The sequence below is a fragment of the Globicephala melas genome, chromosome 1 (assembly GCF_963455315.2).
Source record: "Globicephala melas chromosome 1, mGloMel1.2, whole genome shotgun sequence".
Taxonomy (NCBI): domain Eukaryota; kingdom Metazoa; phylum Chordata; class Mammalia; order Artiodactyla; family Delphinidae; genus Globicephala; species Globicephala melas.
Window position 1 is genome coordinate 82,188,479 of NC_083314.1, and position 24,198 is coordinate 82,212,676.

Below are 24,198 nucleotides of genomic sequence, written 5' to 3' on the forward strand. Positions count from 1 at the left end.
GTGGGATGGTTGGCCCCCAAGACTGATCCTGCTGTTCTCCCTCGGGTGCTGTCAGGAAATTCTAAGTCAAGGGCTTCAATAATTACCAATATTCCTAGCCCTTGTACTATGACATTCAGTGCCCAAACCATGTTCAAAAGGGCATAGTGCTTCATCTGTATTTGAATTACATTCATGTGCAATACCAGGCAATAGATGAAGAAACAGAGATACCAAAAGTTTAAGTCATTTGCCCAAAGAAACTTATGGCAGCATCCAGGCTAGAGCTTGCGTACTGCAAGTCTCGGTTCAGGGCTCCTTTAACTACAGTGAAGTCCTCTGATCTCGTCTCCCTTTCTCCCCCTTAGCACTAGATGGACTCAGCCTCCTTCCCTAAAGGTCACATTCCATAAATGATGCTGTAATCATGGCCTCTCTGACCCTGTGGTTCCTCCTCAGTGCTTCCCACTGGCCAGTCCCGATTCTGTAATGACCCCTGGGTTAAATGAAGTGGAAGCAGAACCTGGGTTAAAAGGCTGTGGTGGAGGTGTGGCGGTCACCTGGGGCTGGGCTCTGGGAGGGACTGAGAGTGTCCAAAAGCCCTGTGGCCAACTTACTGGTGCTGAGTTTGCTGGTGAGCCTCTCTGTCAGCTGGCTTCCCTGAGCGAGTTGCTCCCGGAAGCTCTGCCCCAAGTAGTAGTCAATGTCATTGCTCCTTAGGAGGTCCTCGAAAGACTTTACTGTATCTTTCGCATGCTGGGTGAGAAGATAACAGATACCTCTCCCTTCTCGTATTTTCTGGCGTAGGTAGGATAGTTCTCGGGCCTGGTCCTGAATCAGGGAATCATATTTCCTAATGTAGGAAAGAAGAGGAAAGGGTAAGAATGGAAAAGAGTGAAAATTAAGTTATGGGGGCTTCTGTAGTCATTTCTGTGAGAACATCTCTAAGAGTTCCTCCGTTTAAGCTGAATTCTGGCACAAAAACCAAAGGATGTATTTAAGAGTAAATTCTGTTCTGACAAACTTGCATCAAACAACATGGTATGCCACCATTCTTCCACTGTTTTATATGTGTTAGTCATGTGTCCAAAAATGAAAAATAAGTTCTGTGGGGGTAAATACAGTGCCATCGTTTACATCCCTTACAGCACCAATATAGTGTAGACTTACAGTTGATACTCAATAAATACTAAATATAGTTATTGGGTAGATGCTCAATAAATACTAAAAATCCAAATAGGTCCTTTCATGTCTTCTACTTCAAAGACCATCTATATTATGGCAGACTGTATTTTGCAAAGTTGGCCATTACTCAAGCTCCCGTTCCATGTGCTCCTCTATAATGTGGCTGTGTCCCTCTTTCATCATTGGGCAGAAGTTATTCTCTACCTCCTTAACTCTGGGTGGGTTCTGTGACCACCATGACCAAGGTAACATAGTGGAGGTAACACTGTACTGAGTCCAGGAGTCGCTCTTAACTGGCCTGGCAACTTCCACTTGGAAGCCAGCTGCCATGCTGAAGTGAAACTACCCTGAGACCACCGTACTATGAGAGGCCCAGGCCAGGAGGAGAGGCCCCGGAAGACAAGGAGCCACATGGAGAAAGAGAGAAGCCAAGGAGCACCACGTCACCAGACACATGAATGAAGAAGCTGTGTCCAGGCAGACATTTCAGTGACTCCAGCCCCAACCTCCATCTGATGGCAGCCGCATGAGAGACCCCAAGTGAGAGCTACACTGCTCAGCCCAGCCAATCCACATAAATTATTGCTTCAATCCCCTGAGCTTTGGGGTGGTTTGTTACTCAGCATAGATGACCCAGATACTGAGAGGACTATCTACCCTGGTGTTTTTCAACCACAAAGTATCAATAACAATAATAATTATGGCAAATACTGTTGAGAGCTTTAATATATGCTAGGCATCATTATAAGCACTTGTATTAATTCATTTAAACCTAATAACCACCCTTTGAGATAGGTTTTCTTATTATCCTCATTTAATAGGTAAAGAAATAGGCTCAGAAAGACTGAGTAGGTTGCATAGCCTGTAAGTCCCAGAGCTAGGATTCGAACCCAGGAAGTCTGACTCCAGTCTTACCACTTATATCATATATCCTGTCACTTTAAGAATACATTCCTAAGGAGGAAATCCCAGGGACCTGGTATCTCCCAGCAGGGGTCACGTGTCTTTTCTTCAGACCTAGGGCTACCGTTTAAATAGGTGCTCCTCTGATTGCCCTGATGGGTTCTCTTCTACCTGCCCGGGCTACCCTCCTTCAAACATAAACTTAGACATCATCAATCAAGTAATGGTCCAAAGAGTACCCTCCTTACCCAGGCCACGAGGCTGATCTCAGCTCCTCGGCCAGCTTCCCTTCTGTTCCAGTTTTTGGGAGCTGGGCTTCCAGCTGGGACACCCTCTGGATCAGACTCTCCAGATCCTTTTTAGCCTGAAGCCCTGGGGGGTAGAAAGCCCCAGTGCCATCAGACAGCCACCCCTCGTCCTCATCAGTGACACTATGAGGTGAAGATCCCTCGAGGGTACCAACAGCTTTCAGCTTTTGGGGTCTCTCCAGACTAGATGAATAATCGCTTGTAACTGAGAGGGACCGGACCCGGCTCTTGAGGTTTTGAATGACCTTGTTGGCGTTCTGCAGCTGGGCCTTCAGATCTTTGATGTCCTTACATAGGACAGAGATGTCTTCTGACTTTCCATATGCCTGGAACTCCTCCTGCTTCCCTAGCTGGCTCTCCAAGGGCTTCTTTCCAGGGGGGCTGGCCAGTGTGGAGCTCAGATGTCCCTGCTCAGAGCATAGCCCCTCCATTAGGACAGTTTCCCTGAGGCTGTCATGCTCCTCACACTCTGAGAAAAGACAAAGACATCTTCCTGAGTAAAGCTGGACGTGCTGCTGAGGCCACTCCCTTCAAGGTCTTGAGGACAATAATTACTAGAGCAAAAGTTGAAGCAGTACTTTATTCAGTGCTGGCACTGTACTAACATTCAAATGCAGTATTTCTTACCCTCCCAAGAGCCCAGCAAGTCAGGTGTGGTCACCTTCTATTTTACTCAAGTGTTTTCCTCCTTGATTTCAATTTGGTGGATGTCCCTATAGTCACAGTACTTTTTTTTTTTTTTTTGCGGTACGCGGGCCTCTCACTGTTGTGGCCTCTCCCGTTGAGGAGCACAGGCTCCGGACGCGCAGGCTCAGCGGCCATGGTTCACGGGCCCAGCTGCTCCGCGGCATGTGGGATCTTCCCGGACCGGGGCACGAACCCGTGTCCCCTGCATCGGCAGGCGGACTCTCAACCACTGCGCCACCAGGGAAGCCCCACAGTACTTTTATAATAGAAGAATATATATTTTTAAACTTATGGTTTGCCTATTCCCCCAAAGCTCATCTGGTCTTCTCATTAATAAATAGACCTTAGTATTTTTTCTATAATAAACAGTTGGATAGAACATTTTTTTAAATTAACAGCAGTATGCTGAAAACTAAGTGTAGAAATTCAAACTCACACAGCCTCATTCTGGGCAAGAGTTCTCCTCCAAACTTCCTGTCCCTCTCTGGTCTTGTGTCCTCTTCAGTCTACCATGCCCCCTCATCCCTACTCCTCGTTGCATGTGGGACTTGCCAACGGCACCCAAATGTGAAGGCTGCCTCTAGGGAGGGAAGGTGAACCCCATACTTGTGCTCTTACCGGGACTGGTGCTCTCCTCCCGCTCAGCCTCATTCTCGCTTCGGCCACAAGTCTCATAGCCCAGGTCTTGGAGGTCCACCTGCACCTGCTTGCTGTCCTGCTTCACTAAGGATTCACCTGCTTAGGAAGAGACAGGGGGTGTTACAGAGTATCTGAATTACCCACATACACCCTCACCCTCAGTGGCACATACCCTGGCCCTTAGGGTGCAGGGAGGTTAGGTCCACAGTGGAATAGATGCTTCTTTGGACTTAGGTGGGAGAAGAGACCACCTGCTCCAGACAGCAGGACTTCCCTCTGCCACGATGAGCCTGTTTGCCATTGATGATCCCATCTACAGATAACGGGGCTTCGCTGGGACCAGACATTTTTAAGTCATCTCTAGAAGTCCCAGGGAAACGAGTAAATGCTTTGTTCACAGGGGCTCAGTAAATGTTTGAACGGAGCTGAACTAATTCAGAGTTTCAAAGACATCTAGATCTGTACTGTTCCGTAAGGTAGCTACTAGCCACGTGGGACTATTTTAGGTTAAACTGATTAAAATTAAGCTTAAAATTCCCAAGTTGAACTAACTACATTTCATGTTCTCCATGACCACATATGACGTAGGTATAGAACATTTCTGTCACCGCAGAAGTTCTATTAGAAAGCGCTGATTCTAGACCAACAATGATGGTATATTTTTTAAGAATCTGATGTGGTGCAAAGAGGAGCAGAAGAGAAGCAGTTAGCATACGTTGAGAGAGGTAAGGCAGTTTGTTGACTGTACCAGAAATCAGCAAATCTAGGTGTTAGTCCATTTCCTCCCTATACTGTCACTGCAAACTTGATTTATTCATTTACTCTTCTCTGCCATCTGCAAATTGAAGTATCCACTTCCACAATCCTAGGGTTGTGGTCAGGATTAAATTTGGGGAAGAAAAGTGAAGTCTGCAAAGCATGTGGCTTCTCAGGGAGAAGACAGACACTTTGGTGACGTGAACTTAAGACTTACTAAACATGACTCTGTATTTCTCCAGCTGGTTGGCCTGGGCAAAGACAGTGGCTTCTGATATCAGCAGCTTCTCCTGGAGATCTTGATAGCGTTGTCTGCACTGTGCCAACTGGGAGCGCAGGTGCTTGGTGGATCCTGGGAGGCTAAATTCTGACTGAGGTCCAGAGTTACGGGCCTGGGGCTGGTTGACCAGCTGTGAAAAGAACCAGCACAGGGTCAGGGCAGTCTGAGCTCATCCCCCAGGCAGTGATGGCTGCTACCCCTTGCGAACCCTGTGGACTTTATTCATGTGTCTGTCACAGCGCTCCTCATCCCATTTGGCACTTACTTGCTTTCCGGAACGAGCTCCTGGAGAGCTGGGGTAATGTTTTATTCATCTCTGTATCTACAACACATAGCATGGTGCCAATTGAATCTAACGAGGAGGAGCTCTCAGTAAATGTTTGTTCAATGATTGAAGAGAGAAGGGGTGGAAACCTCCACTCATCCTTCCCTGCATTCCTGCCCAGTTGCCCTCTCAGAATCCTCTGCAGAAAGTGGAACACTCCCTAACATCATACACAAAAATAAACTCAGAATGGATTAAAGACCTAAATGTAAGACCAGACACTATGAAACTCTTAGAGGAAAACATAGGAAGAACACTCTTTGACATACATCACAGCAATATCTTTTTTTTTTTTTTTTAACATCTTTATTGGGGTATAATTGCTTTACAATGGTGTGTTAGTTTCTGCTTTATAACAAAGTGAATCAGTCATACATAAACATATGTTCCCATATGTCTTCCCTGTTGCGTCTAGCAATATCTTTTTTGATGCACCTCCTAGAGTAATGGAAATAAAAAAAATAAACAAATGGGACCTAATGAAACCTAAAAGCTTTTGCACAGCAAAGGAAACCATAAACAAGACAAAAAACCATCAGAATGGGAGAAAATATTTGCAAACGAATCAGTGGACAAAGGATTAATCTCCAAATATATACACAGCTCATGCAGCTCAATACCAAAAATCTAACAACCCAATCCAAAAATGGGCAGAAGACCTAAATAGACATTTCTTCAAAGAAGACATACAGATGGCCAAGAGGCCCATGAAAAGGTGCTCAACATCACTAATTATTAGAGAAATGCAAATCAAAAGTACAATGAGGTATCACCTCATACCCGTTAGAATGGGCATCATCAGAAAATCTACAAACAATAAATGCTGGAGAGGGTGTGGAGAAAAGGGAACACTCTTGCACTGCTGGTGGGAATGTAAATTGATACAGCCACTATGGAGAACAGTATGGAGGTTCCGTAAAAAACTACAAATAGAACTACCATATGACCCAGCAATCCCACTACAGGGCATATACCCAGAGAAAACCATAATTCAAAAAGAGTCATGTACCACAATGTTCACTGCAGCTCTATTTACAATAGCCAGGACATGGAAGCAACCTAAGTGTCCATCGACAGATGAATGGATAAAGATGTGGTAAATATATACAATGGAATATTACTCAGCCATAAAAAGGAATGAAATTGGGTCATTTGTAGAGACGTGGATGGACCTAGAGAATGTCATACAGAATGAAGTAAGTCAGAAAAATAAATATCATATATTAACACATACATGTGGAATCTAGAAAAATGGTACAGATGAACCGGTCTGCAAGGCAGAAATAGAGACATAGATGTAGGGACCAAATGTATGGACACCAATGGGGGAAAGGGGGAGGGTGGTGGGATGAACTGGAAGACTGGGATTGACATATATACACTAATATGTATAAAATAGATAGCTAATGAGAACCTGCTGTATAGCACAGGGAACTCTACTTCATTTTGCTGTACAGTAGAAACTAACACAACATTGTAAAACAACTATACCCCAATTTAAAAAAAAAAAGAATCCTCTGTAGTCTCCATTTTACTTAATCCTCAGCTCAGCTGCCTCCCCTTAGAGGATCCCGATAACTCCTTCTGAGGCTCAGGGACAGACACCTGTGATGAGCTGTGATGAAAATGGCAGTGATAAGGAAGAGATGTCATTACACACCACTTGTCTGGCTGCCTTAAAACCCCATGTATCCCTATATTGCATCTTATTGAAATGATCTGGTTTTGTGCCATCTTTCCCACCATACTGAATACCTGAAGGACAGAGACAAAGCCTTATTGCCTGCTTCCAATGTCTAGTCTCTTATCTGGAAAATTAGGCACTCAAATATTTATGGAAAATTAATTATTCATGTAATATTTATAAGATAATGTTGTAAAAACCCTTTCTAAAGGTTGATGTGTGAGGAATATTATCACCACTACTTGTGGTGCAAAGGTGCCCTTCCCTTGGCACCTCCTGACCCACAGGGCAGAACTGTTTAAGGTAGAAACTGACATTTCCAACCCTTCTCCAAGGGTCTTTCATTCCATCTAATCCCACACTTACTTGGTGGGTATCCGCTGCGAAGGCAGTCCCAAGGTCAAGGCTCTGGGGTCTGGGGCAAGGCCTCATGGTCACACCCTCCTCTTCTTGGCATTGGTGCTTTCCAGAAGAGCGAACCAGCTCTGTGTTCATTCTGTCGATCTCCCTGGCCAGGTGCCCAAGGAGCTCAGGATTAAGTTTACTATTCCCTTCCCTGGTGCTCAGCACCAGCTGTTCTTTGAGGAGGTTGATGATATTGTGGGCATTCTTCAGTTTTCCCTGGAGCTTTCTGAATTCAGCCTGAAGGCTATTCTCATTCGGACCCCCTTTGGCAACCACAGTCTCCACCATCACCTCGCCCTTCTCCTTGTCTTCCTCAATCTCCCATCCATCAGACATTGCTTCTCCCATCTGCTCTTTCAGCTCTGCATTCTCAAGGCAAAGGCTCAGCATGGTGTTCCTACAGGAAACATACATAATCAGGGGCCAGGTCTGGTCTTGGCCTCGGTTCCTAATAGCCCCGTTTACCCACACCTCAGGCCATCAGAGACTCAGAGACACCCCAGAGCATGAAGAGACCTCAGAGACCTACAACAACTCCCTTATTTTATACACGAGGAAACCAAGACTCAGAAAGAGCAAGAGATTACCCGCACTCCCATAGCTACTTGGTGGCAGCATCATCACTAAAAATCTAGGACTCAAGACACCCAGTCTAGTTGTCTTTACTCATGCTTGCAGCCTCATGTTCTAATTTTCAGTGGCCTCCGGAATAAACAAGGGTAACTACACTGTTAAGAAAAAAATAAAAAGGACATTGGGACAAATTTATTATTATGGATTCTACGGTTCTATTAATTATCATCAGTCACTTTTCAACTACTGGATGAGAAATTTGGACCTAGGAACACAGAAGAAATAAATAACACTAATCACAACTATCATCAAATGTACTTATGTTAATTATTTGCTTTACATCTGGCTCCTGTGATAGGAGATCATCTTCATAAGAACAGGGATTCTGCGTGTCCCGTTCGCCCTGTACCTCCAGAACCTCCACAGTGCCAGCTGCGCATAAAATATTCAATTTGTTGAGGAAATAAAATGGACTAAATAACTAATTTTCACCAAGACATTCTAGACGCAGCCTTTCCTCCCACCGAATATTTCACTAGGATTGGGTGGAAGCAATAAAAAATATGGCTTTAAAAAGGCAATTTACTTAAAAAGGCAGTTCACTTAACCTCTAACACTGACCTAGTGGAGTTACTGGATGCTTACATGAAATTACATACGTAGTATGGCTGGCTCGGTGTCTGCAACAGAGAAGTCATTTAATCCTGCTCATACTAGCTGCAGACCTGAGGAATACTGACAGCAGAATCCTAGGAGGTGCCTGTTTAAAAAGCTTTAGAGCTAAGGCCTACACATCGACATTTTACTTAAGTTCCACAGGTGATTCTTAAGCACACTAAATTGAGAACTGCTGACCAGAAGAGGCAAAGGAAGTAATAATTCATAGCCTGAAGGACCAGCAGTTGGCTATGCCCCTAGACTGGGTTTCTCAGATCCTGAAGTTTTGGAATAGAGCACAGCTTGTCTAGCTTTCAATCAAGGATGAAAATGCCTTAGGACACAGGAATCAGAGAGATCGTCTATGAGAGTTTCAATGGAGAAAAGTGGGACAGGTATTTTACCAAAACTGATGTGTAAAAGGGAAAGAAAGGGGCACATGTGTGGTATAAAGAAGAATATTTAATATTATGTCATAACTTTATATTTGCTGTGTTCACAATACAAACTAACAACAGCAATGTTCAACAAAATCTCAAAAGAGGGACTACTAATTACATAGATTCTATCTTCTACAGTATCAGTGGTGCTTCAGGTTGGAGGAAGAGTTCAATCAGTTTTAGGTTAGTAACTGAGGAAAAAGGAAAATAATTCATGAAGGTACTACATTTGGTTGGATTGTATATTCAACTATAGGATCAAAAGAGATGTATTGTTCTCACCCATGATAGCACAACAAAGTTGACACATAACAAAGTTTAAGTCAAACTTAAGCTTTAACTTAAGTAGAATTTAAGAAAAGAAATATCACGATAATTCAGAGTAAAAGAACCAACATTAAGGATGATCACAAGAGTATTTCAAAAATTGTTTGACAAAGTATACAGTATAGAAGAAAAAGGTTTATAATTTAATAATTGGGAGCCAGGGGTCTAGCCAGGGACTATTATGCAACCTTGAGCAAGTTACCAGAACTTTTTAGGCCAGAGTTTCCTCAACTATGAAATAAGACATTATGCTGGATGTCAAGATCCTCTTCTGTACTAATATCATTCTATGATTCAGGGACATTTAAGTGGCACATAATAGGTAGGGAAACAATAGGGCATGAGTTAGAAGTTGTACATCTGCACAGCTGTGTTCTAAACAGCAGGCCATTATGATGATGACCCTCAGGGATGAATGAATAAGTGGATTAGCCCTATGTTACCAGCATGTTCCCCAAGCATCTTTTGAAAAAAAGCCATTAAAGACAGAGTGGTCAATCTAGCCAATGAATAAGCTACTTACCACTTTTGCAAAGTAAATAAAACAGCAGAGATTATTAAAATTGCTATTCTGTGATTTAAGGATTTGTGCTACTGAGAGAGAGCTGAGTGGAGGTGGAAGGGCCTCTGTATAAATCCTTCTCCTCATGGACTATTCTGGTTCTGCATATAGCAGTGAAGCATCTTGGGTAGCAGAAGATTCCTCACATGTCACAGTCAATTCAAAAGAATTCAACTAGGAGATTTCCACTCATGACAGTCATATATGTATAGCTAATAATGGACATTATTATACTGAATTAAGACCAGATTTATTTTAATAGTTTGAATGGTAATTATTGATAATCCCCATTATCCAATATGATTAACTTTTCTAAGAATCTGTAGAACAATTAATGCACGGAGCACGGGATGTGGATCAAAAAGCCCCACGGCAGCACAAATGCCTTGGCAGCAGCAAGGTGAGTCCCTTGGCTATGGTAGCCTCTCCGTCAGCAGGCTCCCCTTCTCTGGTGCACATCCTACCTGATGTGGGCCACAGAGGAGAATCCTGCTTCCTCGATTTGAGCCTTTAGCTCCTTCAGTTCCCCCTCAGCTTTCCTCTTCTCCTCTAAGAGCTGATGAATCTCAGCCCTCAGGTGGAGCATCTCCTCCTGAAGACCCCTGTCACTGTCCTCTCCTGTCGTGGATGGAGGGGCAAGAGATACGTTCTGGGTCTCCACAGCTGCCAGGCTTTTCTCCAAAGCTACCTTGATGAGCTGAAAGAAAATCATGGTTTAAAGAAGTTAGTGCATTGAAGAGGATCTATGAGGAACATCAGATCACAAAGGCAGCCTTCTAGGGGACCAAAACAGGCAGACCTAAAAGGAGCTCCCCCTCTAAGGGCCCTGGAGACTGGTTTGGGTGAGAGGACATACCCCACAAGCAGGGAGAATTGTTGCCATGGGCAGAGGTGGGTGAGGAAAAAAACACAAGCACACAACAAACTTAAAACAAAAGCAAACAAATGAGGTTTAAACAGGACTGGAGAGTGTGGATGCTGTGATCCTTCTCTTTCTGAGGGGACAGAGTTCTCCGGGAGTCTTCTCACAGTCAGGAAGCTTCATCAGCTCAACACCTGAGTCCTTGACTGCAAAGATCATGGCTAAGATACCAAAGCTCAAAGCCTGAGGCTGTAACTCAGACTCCAAAAAGGATGATTACGAGGAAGGATCTGGGCACTCAGGAATCAGGAGTCAGAGTCAGAGAATTAGGGTATAGGCGGAGCTACAGTTAAGACAAAGCAACCTTAATTTCATTGGCAATAGGAGAATCACACTCTACAATTGCTGAGAAGTTAAAGAGAGGCCACCTGCCTAGCAACCAATTTCCCTTGTTGGTGATCACCCTATGCTGATGTTGCCAGCCAAACTCTCTCTACAAATCTAAGCGCGTGAGAAGAAAACAAGCAGAAGCAATTTCCCATCACCTTTGTTTTTTGAGGATACTCTTGAAGTTACTCCTTAATGTTCAACTAGAGCAGATTGTATAGTTTTTCCTCAGATAATATTTTAGGGCCTCCCTGGTGGCACAGTGGTTAAGAATCTGCCTGCCAATGCAGGGGACATGGGTTCAAGCCCTGGTCTGGGAAGATCCCACATGTCACAGAGCAGCTAAGCCCATGTGCCAGAGCTACTGAGCCTGCGCTCTAGAGCCCGTGAGCCACAACTACTGAGCCCATATGCCACAACTACTGAAGCCAGCACACCTAGAGCCCACACTCTGCAACAAGAGAAGCCACCGCAATGAGAAGCCCGCGCACAGCAACGAAGACTCAATGCAGCCAAAAATAAAAATAAATAATTTTTTAAATTAATTTTTTAACTTTAAAATTTTATTGTTCATCTTGGGCTCCTCTCCAGCTTTTCCCATGCTTTTAAAAGTGTAGAAACCAAAACATGAGTATGATAATCTACTTAGTATATGACTAATCATTTTAGTATGTGAATTTCTTGCCTGTCTGTTGAATATTAATCTTATATTCCAATGTCATATTGGCTTATTTTTCCTTTCAGTGGCAGCATTTTGGGGTTTTACTTAACTTCAGGTCAATTTTGACCTCCCAATTTTCCAACTCTCCCCACAGCTATTTCTGGGTCATATTGTTTTCTTTTATCTCTATAAATATAATGACTTGTTCCTGTCACAAATTCATTCCGGCTATACAGAATCATTTCACAATCATCAAAGTCATCAAAATATTTATGTGCATCTCCATAAATCATGTAGCGGCCACTTGATTAGGGATGATTTGTAGAATTAATTATGTGCTTTATTGCTTCAGTTAGGTCAGAAATATTGATATATTGGACAGAACAGGGCTCAGAGGAGCTTAAATGGATCAATGATTAACAGCTGCTCGGCTTGGCACAAAGCCATTGACTGTTGCTTTGGACCTCGTAACAGCATGATAAAGTCTAGGTTTCAGGTATGTCCTGGGGTTGATTCATATGGCACGTATGTGTAAAAGCATTTAGTAGCATAGCAGTTGAGGTTGTAAAGAGATGTGCGAGATACGCACCCACATCAAAGAAGGAAGAGATGCCTCACACAGGTGCTCATTTCCTAGGCATCCCATCCCACCTGGGGTTGTAAGCCTGAGATTGAGAGGCTCCTGGGAATGTGTTTCTATGGTTCTACTGCCAGGCTTAGTTGGACTGGTGGCCATCCCCACATGTGCCACGAAGCACTTGGGTCAAAATAAAGGAAGGGGGACTGGATAAAATCACTTTTGAAAGTTTATGACCTCACCCTTCATTTAAATTATGTGACATTACCTTTCTAAATAAACTCTTTGCAACTAACTAAACAATGTCATCAGCTTTGAATATGGACACATTTATTCTTTTCTAAACCTTCAGGGTTCCTTCTGCTTAAAAATGTCTAACTTTAATGATACCATCTATTTTTAAAGTGCCTTCTAGATGTATGTTATCTTCTATTGATTTAAATATACCTACTTTCTTTAAAAAGAAAAAATAAGACCCATGGAATGTTAATACCAGAAGGGACCTTAAGGTTCATCTGGTCTGATTTCTTACTTTTAAATGAGAAAACAGAGGTCTGATTTGTTCCCAGGCTAATTTGCCTTTTCATATTTCCATGTCCAAGGGAGTTTACTTTAGCTGCCTTGTCTGTAAAATTTAAATGTAAATGCATGAAAAGTGACTCAGGATCTAACCTTTTTATTTTTTTCTTTAACATCTATGGAAAGCTAGTATTTCTATTGTTTTTCCTGAAGTAAAACCCCAGGGCTTCCAGTGTATGTGGTGGTAGTATGAATCCTTTAGTTCTATTGTTAATTACGTCTCTTATAGGTAGTTGTTGCTGTTGTTATTCTTCACATTTCCTAATTCATCTATTCTATTGCTTCCATGGTATAATTCAACTTTCATGTGTGCTGGTTTTTCATTTGCCCCATGGAGATCAATGTGCAGATCTGATCTCTTATTTGAATAGAGTGGTTTTGTTTTAGCCCTATTCCTTCATACCTCCCACGGTGTAACTCATTTCTCAGACAGCATTAGGGTATTAAAAATGATCTTTTTTCAAGTTCATCACTGACGCTCCTTTGCGGTTTTGCTTGTTGATTAACTTTTCTCCATTGCAAAAATTCGAACGAAGAAAGGCAATGATTGATTACTCTAGTTTCTTTCACAGGAACTAACTTCCTAGGTATTTGTTACAGATCTTACATTTGATTGGGAATGGAATTGTGTGAGAGGTTATCTGAGAACAATTACCATCACGGCCAGGCCTGGCACTTCCTGAGGAGGGTGAGTCCAAAATTAAAGATGAAGCAATCTGCTTTGGCCAAAAGGTGGTTCTTGTCTTAAGAGGCAAAGTTGGATGTGTTTGTTAGGGGAAGTGTGCGTATGCTTGAAGTGGGAAGGGAGCTTGGTGTTGAGGATAAGGTCTACCTCCCAAGGACACAACTAGGAGAAGCTCAGAGCTCAATCTTAAGGGACCAGTTCCCGGGAAACAAGCAAACACATTTTTGAGAATCTGGACACAAAACAGTTATGACAAAACAAGCTTTATTTAATTGGTAGCAGGAGAGTCACACCAACAAACCTCAGAAAAGTTGAAGTAAGTTTACAATGATTTCACACACCTCTTTCCCCAAAACTGAAGATTGGTTTTTCAAGGAAAGGGGATACAGAGAAAAACAGTGCTTACCCAAGATATTTTTCATCCAACAGGTAAATACTTGTCTAACTTATTAAGTATCTCCTATGCCAGGTGATAGGGAAGACATTGCAAGGGAAGTACAAATGCCCCAATGTAAAGGTTTATTCCAGGCTTGGACTGACCTCAAAATGTTGTCTGATCATTTTCTCCACGCTCGGCTATAGAAAAGAAGGTTGAGGAAGAAGTGACTTTACAAACCAGTTTCCCTATAACTGAGAAGCAGAGTGAAGAACTCGTGCTATCAGCCATAGTTTGGACCACATCAGTCGGAATCTGGCTGTCTCCATATCCGTGTCTCCTGTTCACTTATTCTGAAGTTAACCCTGACCCAGAGTAGCAATAACCATCAGTGACCTGCTGACATCTCAATCTAGCTCTGTGTTAGAGTGGATATTTTCTCATCCTGCAGATCCTTCTCTCTCACCCAAGATCCTCAGTGAAATCAGGGAGTGAGAGGTAAGGGATCTGTCCAGAGGGGCAGTGGTGTACATAATTAAAGTTACAAGCACCGGTTAGGAGGACTCAGAATAAGCTGTCCAAGCAAAAGGAGAAGTGGAGTTCATGCAGGAACTCAAGGGAGAAGTTAGGGTCAGGTGTGTCTAGAGCAGCAAAAAGGGAATCTTGGTAGAAGGTAAAGAAACTGTGCTGAGGATGTGAGGTATTCCAGACAATTGCTTGTGTCCTCAAGAGTCAAAGACTGTGCCAAATCCTGTGAGATTTGGGGACTGCTCACTTGGGTCTTTCTGTTGGTTTATTAGACGTCGCCTCTTTTTCTTATGCAGGAGATGAAGAGGCAGACCCAGAAAGCCTCATGTCCCCTATAGTTTCCCTAATAGCTCCAAGGAGCCTATCACTGGAAAAGCCCAGCCAGCTGCTTCTGCAGAAGGACAGATACCAACGATCCACTTTCCCCTTAAAAACTCGGAGAGTCGGGCTTCCTTGGTGGTGCAGTGGTTGAGAGTCCGCCTGCCGATGCAGGGGACACGGGTTCATGCCCCGGTCCGGGAAGATCCCACATGCCGCGGAGCGGCTGGGCCCGTGAGCCATGGCCGCTGAGCCTGCGCGTCCGGAGCCTGTGCTCCGCAACGGGAGAGGCCACAGCAGTGAGAGGCCCGTGTATGGCAAAACAAAACGAAACAAACAAAAAAAACCTCAGAGAGTCGCAGGCCTGGTTCATCCAGGACATGTGATTGCTAAATGTCACTGGGCAAGGTGAAGACACATAGGCGTTCCAGTGGGTGCTATGGGATCACTATTGGTGACTTAATCTCTGAGGTCTAGGACATTCTGCTCTTGAGCTTGAGAAAATGCTGGTTACACCTTCCAATGCTGGTTGGTGGGAACAATGTTTTAGCCTTGGGTACCAAGTTCTGAGGTTTGACAGGGGCTTGCTCTTGAAGTGTCATCTGCTGGTCATTGACGTGTCACAACCTGGGTAGACTGTCAGGTTGCCCAACAAGGTTCTCTTTTATATAGTGAGACTTCACTGAGAATGATCCCTGCTTTGGAAGCATTCCGTTCCTCTTGGAGTTCCTCAGAAAACACTCTCCTGAAGCAGGTCCTAGGCCTGCCACCTCCCCAAGCAGCCCTTCGATGACTCCCTGTCTTCTGTGATGTGTTTCAGTTACAAAAGCCCAAGAGTGTAAGTGTTCAGGTCTTGTTGTAAGTAAAAATTCTTCTGAAGCTATAGCTATAGACGGTACATAGGAGCAAAGGAGGGTAGGAGGGGGCAGGGAGCAGGAACACAAGATACAAGGAGTAAAAAGGGTGGATTGGAAAGAAAAATGGAGTGAGGATAGGGGTTGGCAAGGTGGCTGGGAGGGCAGGAAGAAGACTGGGAAGTGGTTTATCTAAAAAGATAGCTTCTCACTCCAGGCCCACAAGGGCTGCAGGAGACCACAGTCCGCAAAGGACTACGAGCTCTGCACCCTGGGGCCCCAGTACCTGACTTGGACTTACTTGCTGGTGGCTATTGTGTGCAGCCTCCTCCTCAATACTGTCAGTGAACTCCGTGCTCGCATCCTCTGTGTCGTCCCCTGCAGCTGCACCTAGAAGTAGGTCCAGAAGACAAAGGTGACTCCCTTCACACGTGCCTTCCAGACAGCAGCTAAAATTACACTCTTTTTGCCATCCGCCTCTGATTTCTTCCCTTCCCCACATGGAGGGCCCCCTAGCCAGCAGGGCTGACACACAAAGCAGCACCAACGTACCAACTCTGTAGAAAAGCTTCTTCACCATATCACTGATACCTTCTTGCTAACACTCAAGCTTAAACCTCAAAACATAAGCTGGCTTGACTGCACAGACCTGTACTTAAGAAGCAGACTGTTAGATAGAGTGGTTACCCCCCTCACTTATTTCCAGAAAGCCAGAGTTATTCTCCTCCAGCCACTGACTGTCTATGTAATAACTTTCCCTGTTGTGACATGGGCCCAACGTGACAATTTTTCCCACCATCGAGTGCTGAGAGGGTTCCTGATTTCCTTGGGATTAGGGCAGCCCGGCTCCTCTCACACTTTTCCACTGCTGGGATCAGTCATGAGTGGGGTGATAATCTCGCTGAGGAACCCTCCTCTAAGGGTCCTGTGTCCTACAGAAGCTCAGGTCTAGTCCAGCCCCGTGGCAGAGAACAGTTCAGCTGTTTCCTAACCCCTTCCTCTAACCTCCCCTCCTCCCACCTCCCTCAAACTCTTGTCCAATGCCAACATCCTGTGCCTGAAGGGTTTCCTGCACTGCTTTGTCCAAATGGAATTTAATCCGTTCTTCCATTCCCCAAAGATGAACACAGTCACCCTGGGGTGCAAACATCTATGCCCTGCACTAAGGAACAAGTAGTTGCAGTTTATGGTCCAGGTAAAGGTCTAGGGCAGTGCTGACCAATAGAACTTTCTGTGATTTTATGTCTCTGCTGTTGAATTCAGTAGGCAGTAGTCACATGTGACTACTGAGGACTTGAAATGTGGCTAGCATGACTGAGGAACTGATTTTTTAATTTAATTTAAATTAATTTAATTCAAATAGCCACACATGGCTGGTGGCTACCATATCAGACAGCACAAATCTAGGGCATTTCTTCTTCTCCACATCTGTTAAAATAAGGCCATTCATCAAATTTTAGATGGACACCTGTGGCCCACATTACTGATTTCTTCTGAAAGTGTAGGAATTTATAGTGGTTAATTCATTTGGAAACCAAAGAAAATCTACCGTGACACTCCCCGGGTCTTACAGAATCTGCCCAAGTTAGAGAATTTTGAGATCTAGTTCTGACCCTGGCCTCGGCAACCAACCTGTTAAAACTCCTCTTATGACCGTTGGGAAACCTGGGCCTCAAAGAGATTAGGTGGCTTGACCTAGGTTACGTAGCTACTTCTGGGTAAGAGCTGTGCGGAGATGGCATGTCTCTGGGCTTTCAGGCAGAGGCAACTCGCTGTTCCCTCTGGTGACAAATCAGATCTTTGTCTCTTCCTCCAAGAGCAAAGAACCTGCTCTTGAGCTCAGACGTCTGTGAATGAAAGGCTCTGCATGAATAATGAGCATTCACTACCCTCAACAGGTAAGGTGAACAGGGCCAGTTCACACTTACGTTCCATCTCTTGGCATCTGCAAGTTTATACCAGGGATTTGCAATGGCCCAGGCCAATCTCATTAAAGTCCTAACAGCTTAATCTTTTGACTTATTCCCTGGTCTTTACTGTGAATGTTGTGTTAACTTTGGACTAAGGCAGTACCCTATTCGATAAAGCCCTACTCACAAGGAGGCACCTTTACCATTCAGCATCTTTAGAGATCCTTGGCAGGCTGTGTATAGTAGCGATTTCCAATACTTACTTTTTCAAACCAGCCCTAGAACCATCTTATTCAGAACACTGGTTGTGTAGAGGTGAATGAACACACTTCCTAAGCTGTGGCTGTTTTGGAAACTCACTGAACCCAGGATGCTAATTCACTTGAGGACATCCCTATCATATTACGCTCATTTTGGAAAATCTTTCCCTATACAGCAATAGAGATCAGAACGTTTTTCTCTCCCTGCAAAGAAAATGAATTGTCCCACTCAGTGATAGATTAAGAAAACACACTTTTCACATTGTCTCCCTTCTGAGTGTTGGACTAGAGAATGATCCTGTGGTTGAAGAAGGTTCAGCTCTATGAGGTCAGGATCCTCACCCCCATACCACTCTGGGCCCACATCCCATGATGATTCCTGTACTAGGTTCCAGAAGTAGGGTAAGTGGGGATTAGAAAGAGTGATTGTCCCTGGCCTTGAAGGCTTTTGTCTAACCCTTTCTACCCTCCACTTACCTTTGTCAACCTTTCTGATGCCACATCCCCATCTCTACATAATGTTCTCTCTTTAATTCACTCTGGGGCAGGATACCATGATTTTGACTTCATCAGGAGTTAAGTGGAGACAAAGCAAAAATGCCTATTTCATCCTGACATTCTACTACTAGGGGTTTTGTTTTCCTCATTCATTTTTTCATCTAGCTTAGTCTGCCATACTTCCTTCAGGGCAGCTTTAAGGGTTGCTCAGCCCTTTACCAATCTGAATTAAAATGCTAAAGCCTTTTTTGTGTGTGTTTGTTTGAGGGGTAAAGTTAAAAAAAAATTATAGAAAACATTGGAATAAGTTATCCCACACAAGGTCCTATCCATAAGTTTATATTAGCCGTTCCTCTTTCTGTTTTTACCATTTCTGTTTTTTTTTTTTAAAATGGCAATAAAGGACTTCTCTTTTGTGGATGATACTCTTTTCTATGCTTTCACAAAGCAACAAAACACTGTCTCCAGAACTAAGTTGGAATAGTACTTTAAATTTCTAATTTAAAGATACTATATATTGATGGAGTGCTTATGTTTGATAAATAAATAAAATGGTCTGCCACCTTTAGAATTTCTGAAAGCTAAGAATCTGTTTATTCAAATTTAACTTGCTTCTCCAGGTTTTATCTCCAGGATTAAGTTTTACATGTTAGACTGGAAATTTTATTAAAACCTTTTATTTGAGGCTTTGATAGTAGTTTCTCAAGTTGTGGTTCTTCCAAGTTTCTAGGCTCTGAACTACACATAATGGAGATGGTACCAAAACTTCCCTTTCTTAGATTTAGAAAATTATTTTCTACCAACTACCTGACTCTATAAAGTGTATAGAAATAAACTTCTATAACACTATAAAATCCTTGGGCAAAAATTTAAGTGGTATGTAAAAACAAGGTCTTTTTTTTTCATCATTGAGGCAAAAATTCATACTTCTGTGCTTTCTAAATTGAGGATGGCATAATTATTGAGAACATGGACTCTGGAGCCAGATTGTCTAGGTTAGATTTTTGCTCCCATCATTAGATACATGACTTTAGACAAATCACCACCTTTCTGTAACTCAGTTCCATCACTTATTCATTAGGGTTAATAGTAATATCCACTCCATACACCTGTCAACTTTCAAGGGTTTGGTGCTTTTGAAGGGCTTAGAATAGTGGTTGGCATATACTGTGTACTCAGTATATTGCATTATTATTATTGTTTTAAATTATTGTTGGTAAACTGGTCTATGGGCTGAAAAGTTGAGGGTAGAAAAAGACCGTAGAACCTAAAAGTACTCAGCAGAAGAAAATTCTATACCTAATGTTTTTACTGGATGATCTTAACTGAGTCTATCTGTACTTCTTCACTGCTGAATATGTTTCCCCAACAGGAGGTTTGAAGTAACACTCTTATGTTCTCCCTACTTTGCAGGACAGTTGAAAAAACACAGATCTATCAGTAGATTAAGATGAACTCTTTTGAATAGGTTTTACAAATAGGATTCATCATCATTAAATAATAACTGCCTTAAAACTCCATCATGCACAAATAAGCCTTGAGGGAAAGTCATGAAGTGTTATTTTAATTCTCAGTAATGAGTCCCAACTGGGCTGCAACAAGACCATATTCTCCAAATTCTACTCTACCATCATTATTGTTTCCTTTTTAAGCCATATATACGCAACCAACAGAAAAGGAGTAATATTTTCCCATAAAGTTACTCAGAACGTAGGAGTCCTATTTGACTAATTTTGAAAGAGGATTCAAAGAGCTAAACTTTACAGCACGAACAAGTTTGCAGTGACGAGCGCCCGGCTGTTTTTCCCTCAGTGCCAGGCTCTTATGTCCTCTGGGCTCACCTCACTTTCACTCCTAGGCACTCTGCCATGTGCTCATTACAAGAACTCTCACCTGTTCACGTCATGAACCAACTATTGATGACTTAAATATTATGATGCTACATGAGAGGATCCAAGAAAAAAGGTCTCCTATCAAACTGCAGTATTACCTGCATCCATTCCCTTCTGGACCATAAGAAAACTTTAAGATTTCATATAATCTTCCATAAGCTTCTGCCAAGAAATAAAATTCTTTAACTAGACAGATTCTGATATTGGAACTGAAGTAGCTAGAAATCTGTTGTCTGCAGTCAAGCCCCTTCATGGTATATCATTGTCTTTAAATTGCAGTATCTCTTAGGTACCCTTCCAGCTTACAAGCTTACAATTCAGAAGGCAACTGTTTTCAGTGACTTAAAAGTCTGTAATGTCAAGGAATTCTTCCTGCTTATGATCTCTTTTTTCCTCAAAGAACACAAGAAACAGGCCTTTCCAGGAATATACACAGGGACAGCACCACCCACCAAAACAATGGACTCCTCAAATTTTCATCCCACTTTCTACTACTCTCCTTCAGCAAGGAGAGCAAGAAATGTTTTTTGAAGGTAAAGTAGTCCATTTTACATTTCTGGGGGAAGCACAACACTGTTTCTTTAGTCTCACTTCCTTGAGAGTTGAAAAATTCAGGTTTCTTCCTCATCCTTTAGTTAAATTTCCTGAGCCTTATTTGACTTGGAATTTTAGTACAATAATCAATAGACTGATTCTCCTATAAGGAAAAAAAAAAAAGATATGAGCTTTCTCTGCTTTTCTCATAAATCTTTTAAGAATGAAACCAAATAGTTACTGTTTGGCCTTTGATAATTTTATTGGATCAGTGACAATTTTCTGTGTCTCAACTATAGCTGAAATTCTAACACTTATATATAAAAAAGTACATGCTCCATTTCAGCACAAATGTTAACACAATTTAACACAACACAGTGCCATGAAGAAATGAATTATTTACAGCTTGTTTTGGTGGGGAAATAGTCCTAGAAATAATCTAGCACCACCACGTTACTGGATTATTTAACACATCACTTCCTTCTTCATTTAAATTGTTATGAATCACTCTAATTTTTCTCAACAGCCCTAAGGCCAAAACTTTAAGTGGTAAAAGTAAACCTGCTTTTATTATCAAACTGATAGTACTTCATGGAAACAGACAGAAATTCATGGTTTATAAAACATACCTGTATATATACATGCCTCTAAAGTTCACAGATTGAGAGACAGGTTGGTATTTCAGAGCAGTGATTTTGATAATTGCAAAAGGAAGCACTGTATACTCATGTAAAATACCAAAAACAAACCTACATGCATTTCCTAGACAATCATGAGTTCTCAAAGGGAACAAGGAAGTCCATTTGGTTCATGTACTTAATTAACAACCCTACTCTTCATATTACTTTAGATCAAACATTTTCTGATGTTGATGAACTTTCTATTTTATCCTTCCAGCTTTAGCAAGAAGAAAACAGTATGATAAAGATTTTTATTTCTGGAATTTGACTTTAAACAACAAAAAGGGAAAGTAATGCAAAAAGAATTAGTATGTCACTTTATAAGTTTAATTATTCTTATTTGAAATCTGATAAAATTAGTATTGTCAGCTCTACAGTTTTGTGTCCCTTCCACTTCCCATCCTTTGCTGGAAGCAAATTATAAATTTGCTTTATTTGGGAAATTTCTTTGGGAAATTCATCCTGGCTCAGTGATTACATAGAAAGAAGTTGAGAACTTACCTTCTGTCAATACTCAAACTACTTAAAAGCAACATGGTAGTCTTTCAATCATAATAAAAAAGGCTTAAAAAAGTTATTGCTCCAAAAGTCTAGTGGGAGGGTGGCTTAAATCCATAGTCCAAAAAGCATTAAGATGCAGAAACTATTACCCCACAGAAATCACTCTGATGTACTGTCCCACTGACTCATTCCTTCTGTTTTTTAATTGGGTTGCCTTATATGCGGCTCCATATTCCCAGCTATTCTTTCTACAGTACAAATGGTTCTATACTACCAAAGGGAGAAGAAAAGCTCTCTGAGCTCTACCCCAAAGAGAAATGAGAAAATACTCTATATGATTGTATCTCAGAGGATGTTAGTATCTGAAAAAAAAAGCTAACTTCATTTATCCCACCTCTAGCGCCATTTCTGTAAGGCAGGATGGAAAATGGACTTTAAAAGTGTGTGGGTCACTGTATTCCTTCCCGACTCCCTAGGAAGTTTGTCATATATCCCTGCACACTGCCTGCAGGCCTCTAGAATTACTACTGAGACCCTAGTTGAAGAGGCAACTTGAGTTTTTCAGGGACATGAAGACTCTGTGACTTCTTCAAATAAAAAGACCAAGAAACCAGAAAACAGTAACTTTATCCTAACAACAGGAACTAGAGTCTTCCAATACTAGCTCAAGGAAAGCAAAGGTATTATAGTTTCCTCTAGGGCTTACAGTCCAAAGGGAAGTGACTTTAGGTAGGTCAGTCAACCTTTATTCCTCAATGAAAGGAGCAATTTGGGGTGTAATCTGATCTATTCCTTCTTTCCCTAATCAGAAGACTCTAGATCCAACGAGAAGACTGAAGCAGAGAGAACTGAAATCAACTTTCTTGAACTGTTTTGAAGCTATGAACCAAACCTCTCAACCAGACACTGAATTAGAAGCCTAAGTAAGCATAAAACTGATAGGTCTTTTATATATATATATCTGCCATTTATGTATAATCTGTGCAAGTAGAATAAACGAAAGAACCTCCTAAGGAAACTCGTGGCTTGGATCTAATATCCTATCCAGGGCAAGATTTTCTTGATCTTTAACAGATCTCTCACTATACATAATGACCAAGACCAATCTTTTAAAAATATGAAGGAGGAACCAAAAATGTTGCTACCATCCACAACTGAATGAAGAGAGGTGGGTGTGGGAGAGGGTTGGGTCAGGGGGGATAAGGATAGAAGTACACCCCATCAAAGTAAGAGGTTGACAATGTTAAAATAGTCCCATCAGGCCTTTTCAGAAAAAGTTATAACTTGGCTAAATAGCTAAAAAGAGAACACCAGAAAAATGTCGATTTATACTAGGCACTAACCATCACCAGACTTCAATGATATAGTTTAAACCTGTAATAGAAAAGAGTTTAGGGGAAATATCTGTCAAAAGGACTCCATTTCACTCGTTAAATAAATCTTTTTGGAGGTCCTTTTCAACTCTCTAGCTCTAAAAACTATAGACTTCAACTACCCTGACCTCTTACAACCATTACAACCAAAAAGGAAATGTGAGAAAGACCAAATCCATCAATATGCATTTTTTTCAATTTAAGTTCTATGCTTCCAATTAAGCATAGCCTGAGTGAGAATTTCATTTCATTTTCTTTCATGCTTTTTATTCAAGCACAAGGTTCTATAAGCACACAATGCTTTATCTAAAATTATTGTAAGGTTGAAAAATGCTTGGCAAAAGTAGAATAATTCAGTGAGAGAAAATGTCTGTGCCCCTGAAGAGAGCATGGAATCATATTATAGCATGCTAAATATGATTATATGAATGATGTGGCCAAAGCATCATCTATCTGTGGGATACAGAACAAAATTCATTAGAATCATGTTCTCTAATAAGATGCCAAGTTACCACACAAAATTGTTAGACCAGCAAGCTCTCTCCAGTTAGCACTGTTTGCAAGCCCCATTCCAGCTATACAGACCAGAAAGTCAGTACCAGATTTTAGTCACATCTACGTTATCAAGACCAAACTTTTAATTTCTCTCGTGCCACTAAATCACCTAATTTTCTAAAATGTTTCCCAAGGACCAATATCAAAGGTAAGTAGCTATAGCACAAGTTGCTCTATCTTTTCAAGATCCAAATCAGGACTACAATTCACTCACTTTCTCCCCCAATCTATGTATTTTGTTCATTGTCCAGTAGGAAGTTGAGTTTCTCATTATTCACCCCACTACCTTAATATTTCTAACACTTAGCAACTGTTCAAGATAACAAGGGAAATTCCTATTCTCGTTGGAGAATGACAGAAGTAGTAGTTTCCATAAATTACTGTAATCACTATGAGCCATTAGAACCCAAATATCACCCATGGTTGAATCTTAATAGGAAACTTAGAAAGTGTCATTG

The 24,198-nt window shown here is 41.9% G+C and overlaps 1 protein-coding gene across 38 annotated transcripts in view; it reads right to left on the reverse strand.

Moving 5' to 3' along the window:
- Nucleotides 1–24,198, reverse strand: part of PDE4DIP (phosphodiesterase 4D interacting protein) — a 224,037-nt gene that overhangs the window by 37,755 nt on the left and 162,084 nt on the right. For 24 of the 38 annotated variants that reach the window (XR_009564256.2, XM_060300509.1, XM_060300493.1 and 21 more), the window contains 7 exons: nucleotides 15,839–15,927; nucleotides 10,175–10,407; nucleotides 7,113–7,548; nucleotides 4,675–4,867; nucleotides 3,681–3,800; nucleotides 2,316–2,844; nucleotides 597–832 (listed from right to left, as the gene is read on the reverse strand). Coding sequence is in view for 37 of the 38 variants with exons in the window: in XM_060300509.1 (XP_060156492.1) it covers nucleotides 597–832; nucleotides 2,316–2,844; nucleotides 3,681–3,800; nucleotides 4,675–4,867; nucleotides 7,113–7,548; nucleotides 10,175–10,407; nucleotides 15,839–15,927 (1,836 nt within the window). In the remaining variant the exon portion in view is untranslated. Of the gene's footprint in view, nucleotides 1–596; nucleotides 833–2,315; nucleotides 2,845–3,680; nucleotides 3,801–4,674; nucleotides 4,868–7,112; nucleotides 7,549–10,174; nucleotides 10,408–13,708; nucleotides 15,570–15,838; nucleotides 15,928–24,198 lie in introns of those variants that run through there. The other 14 variants (XM_060300663.1, XM_060300504.1, XM_060300611.1 and 11 more) reach the window with 2 other exon arrangements.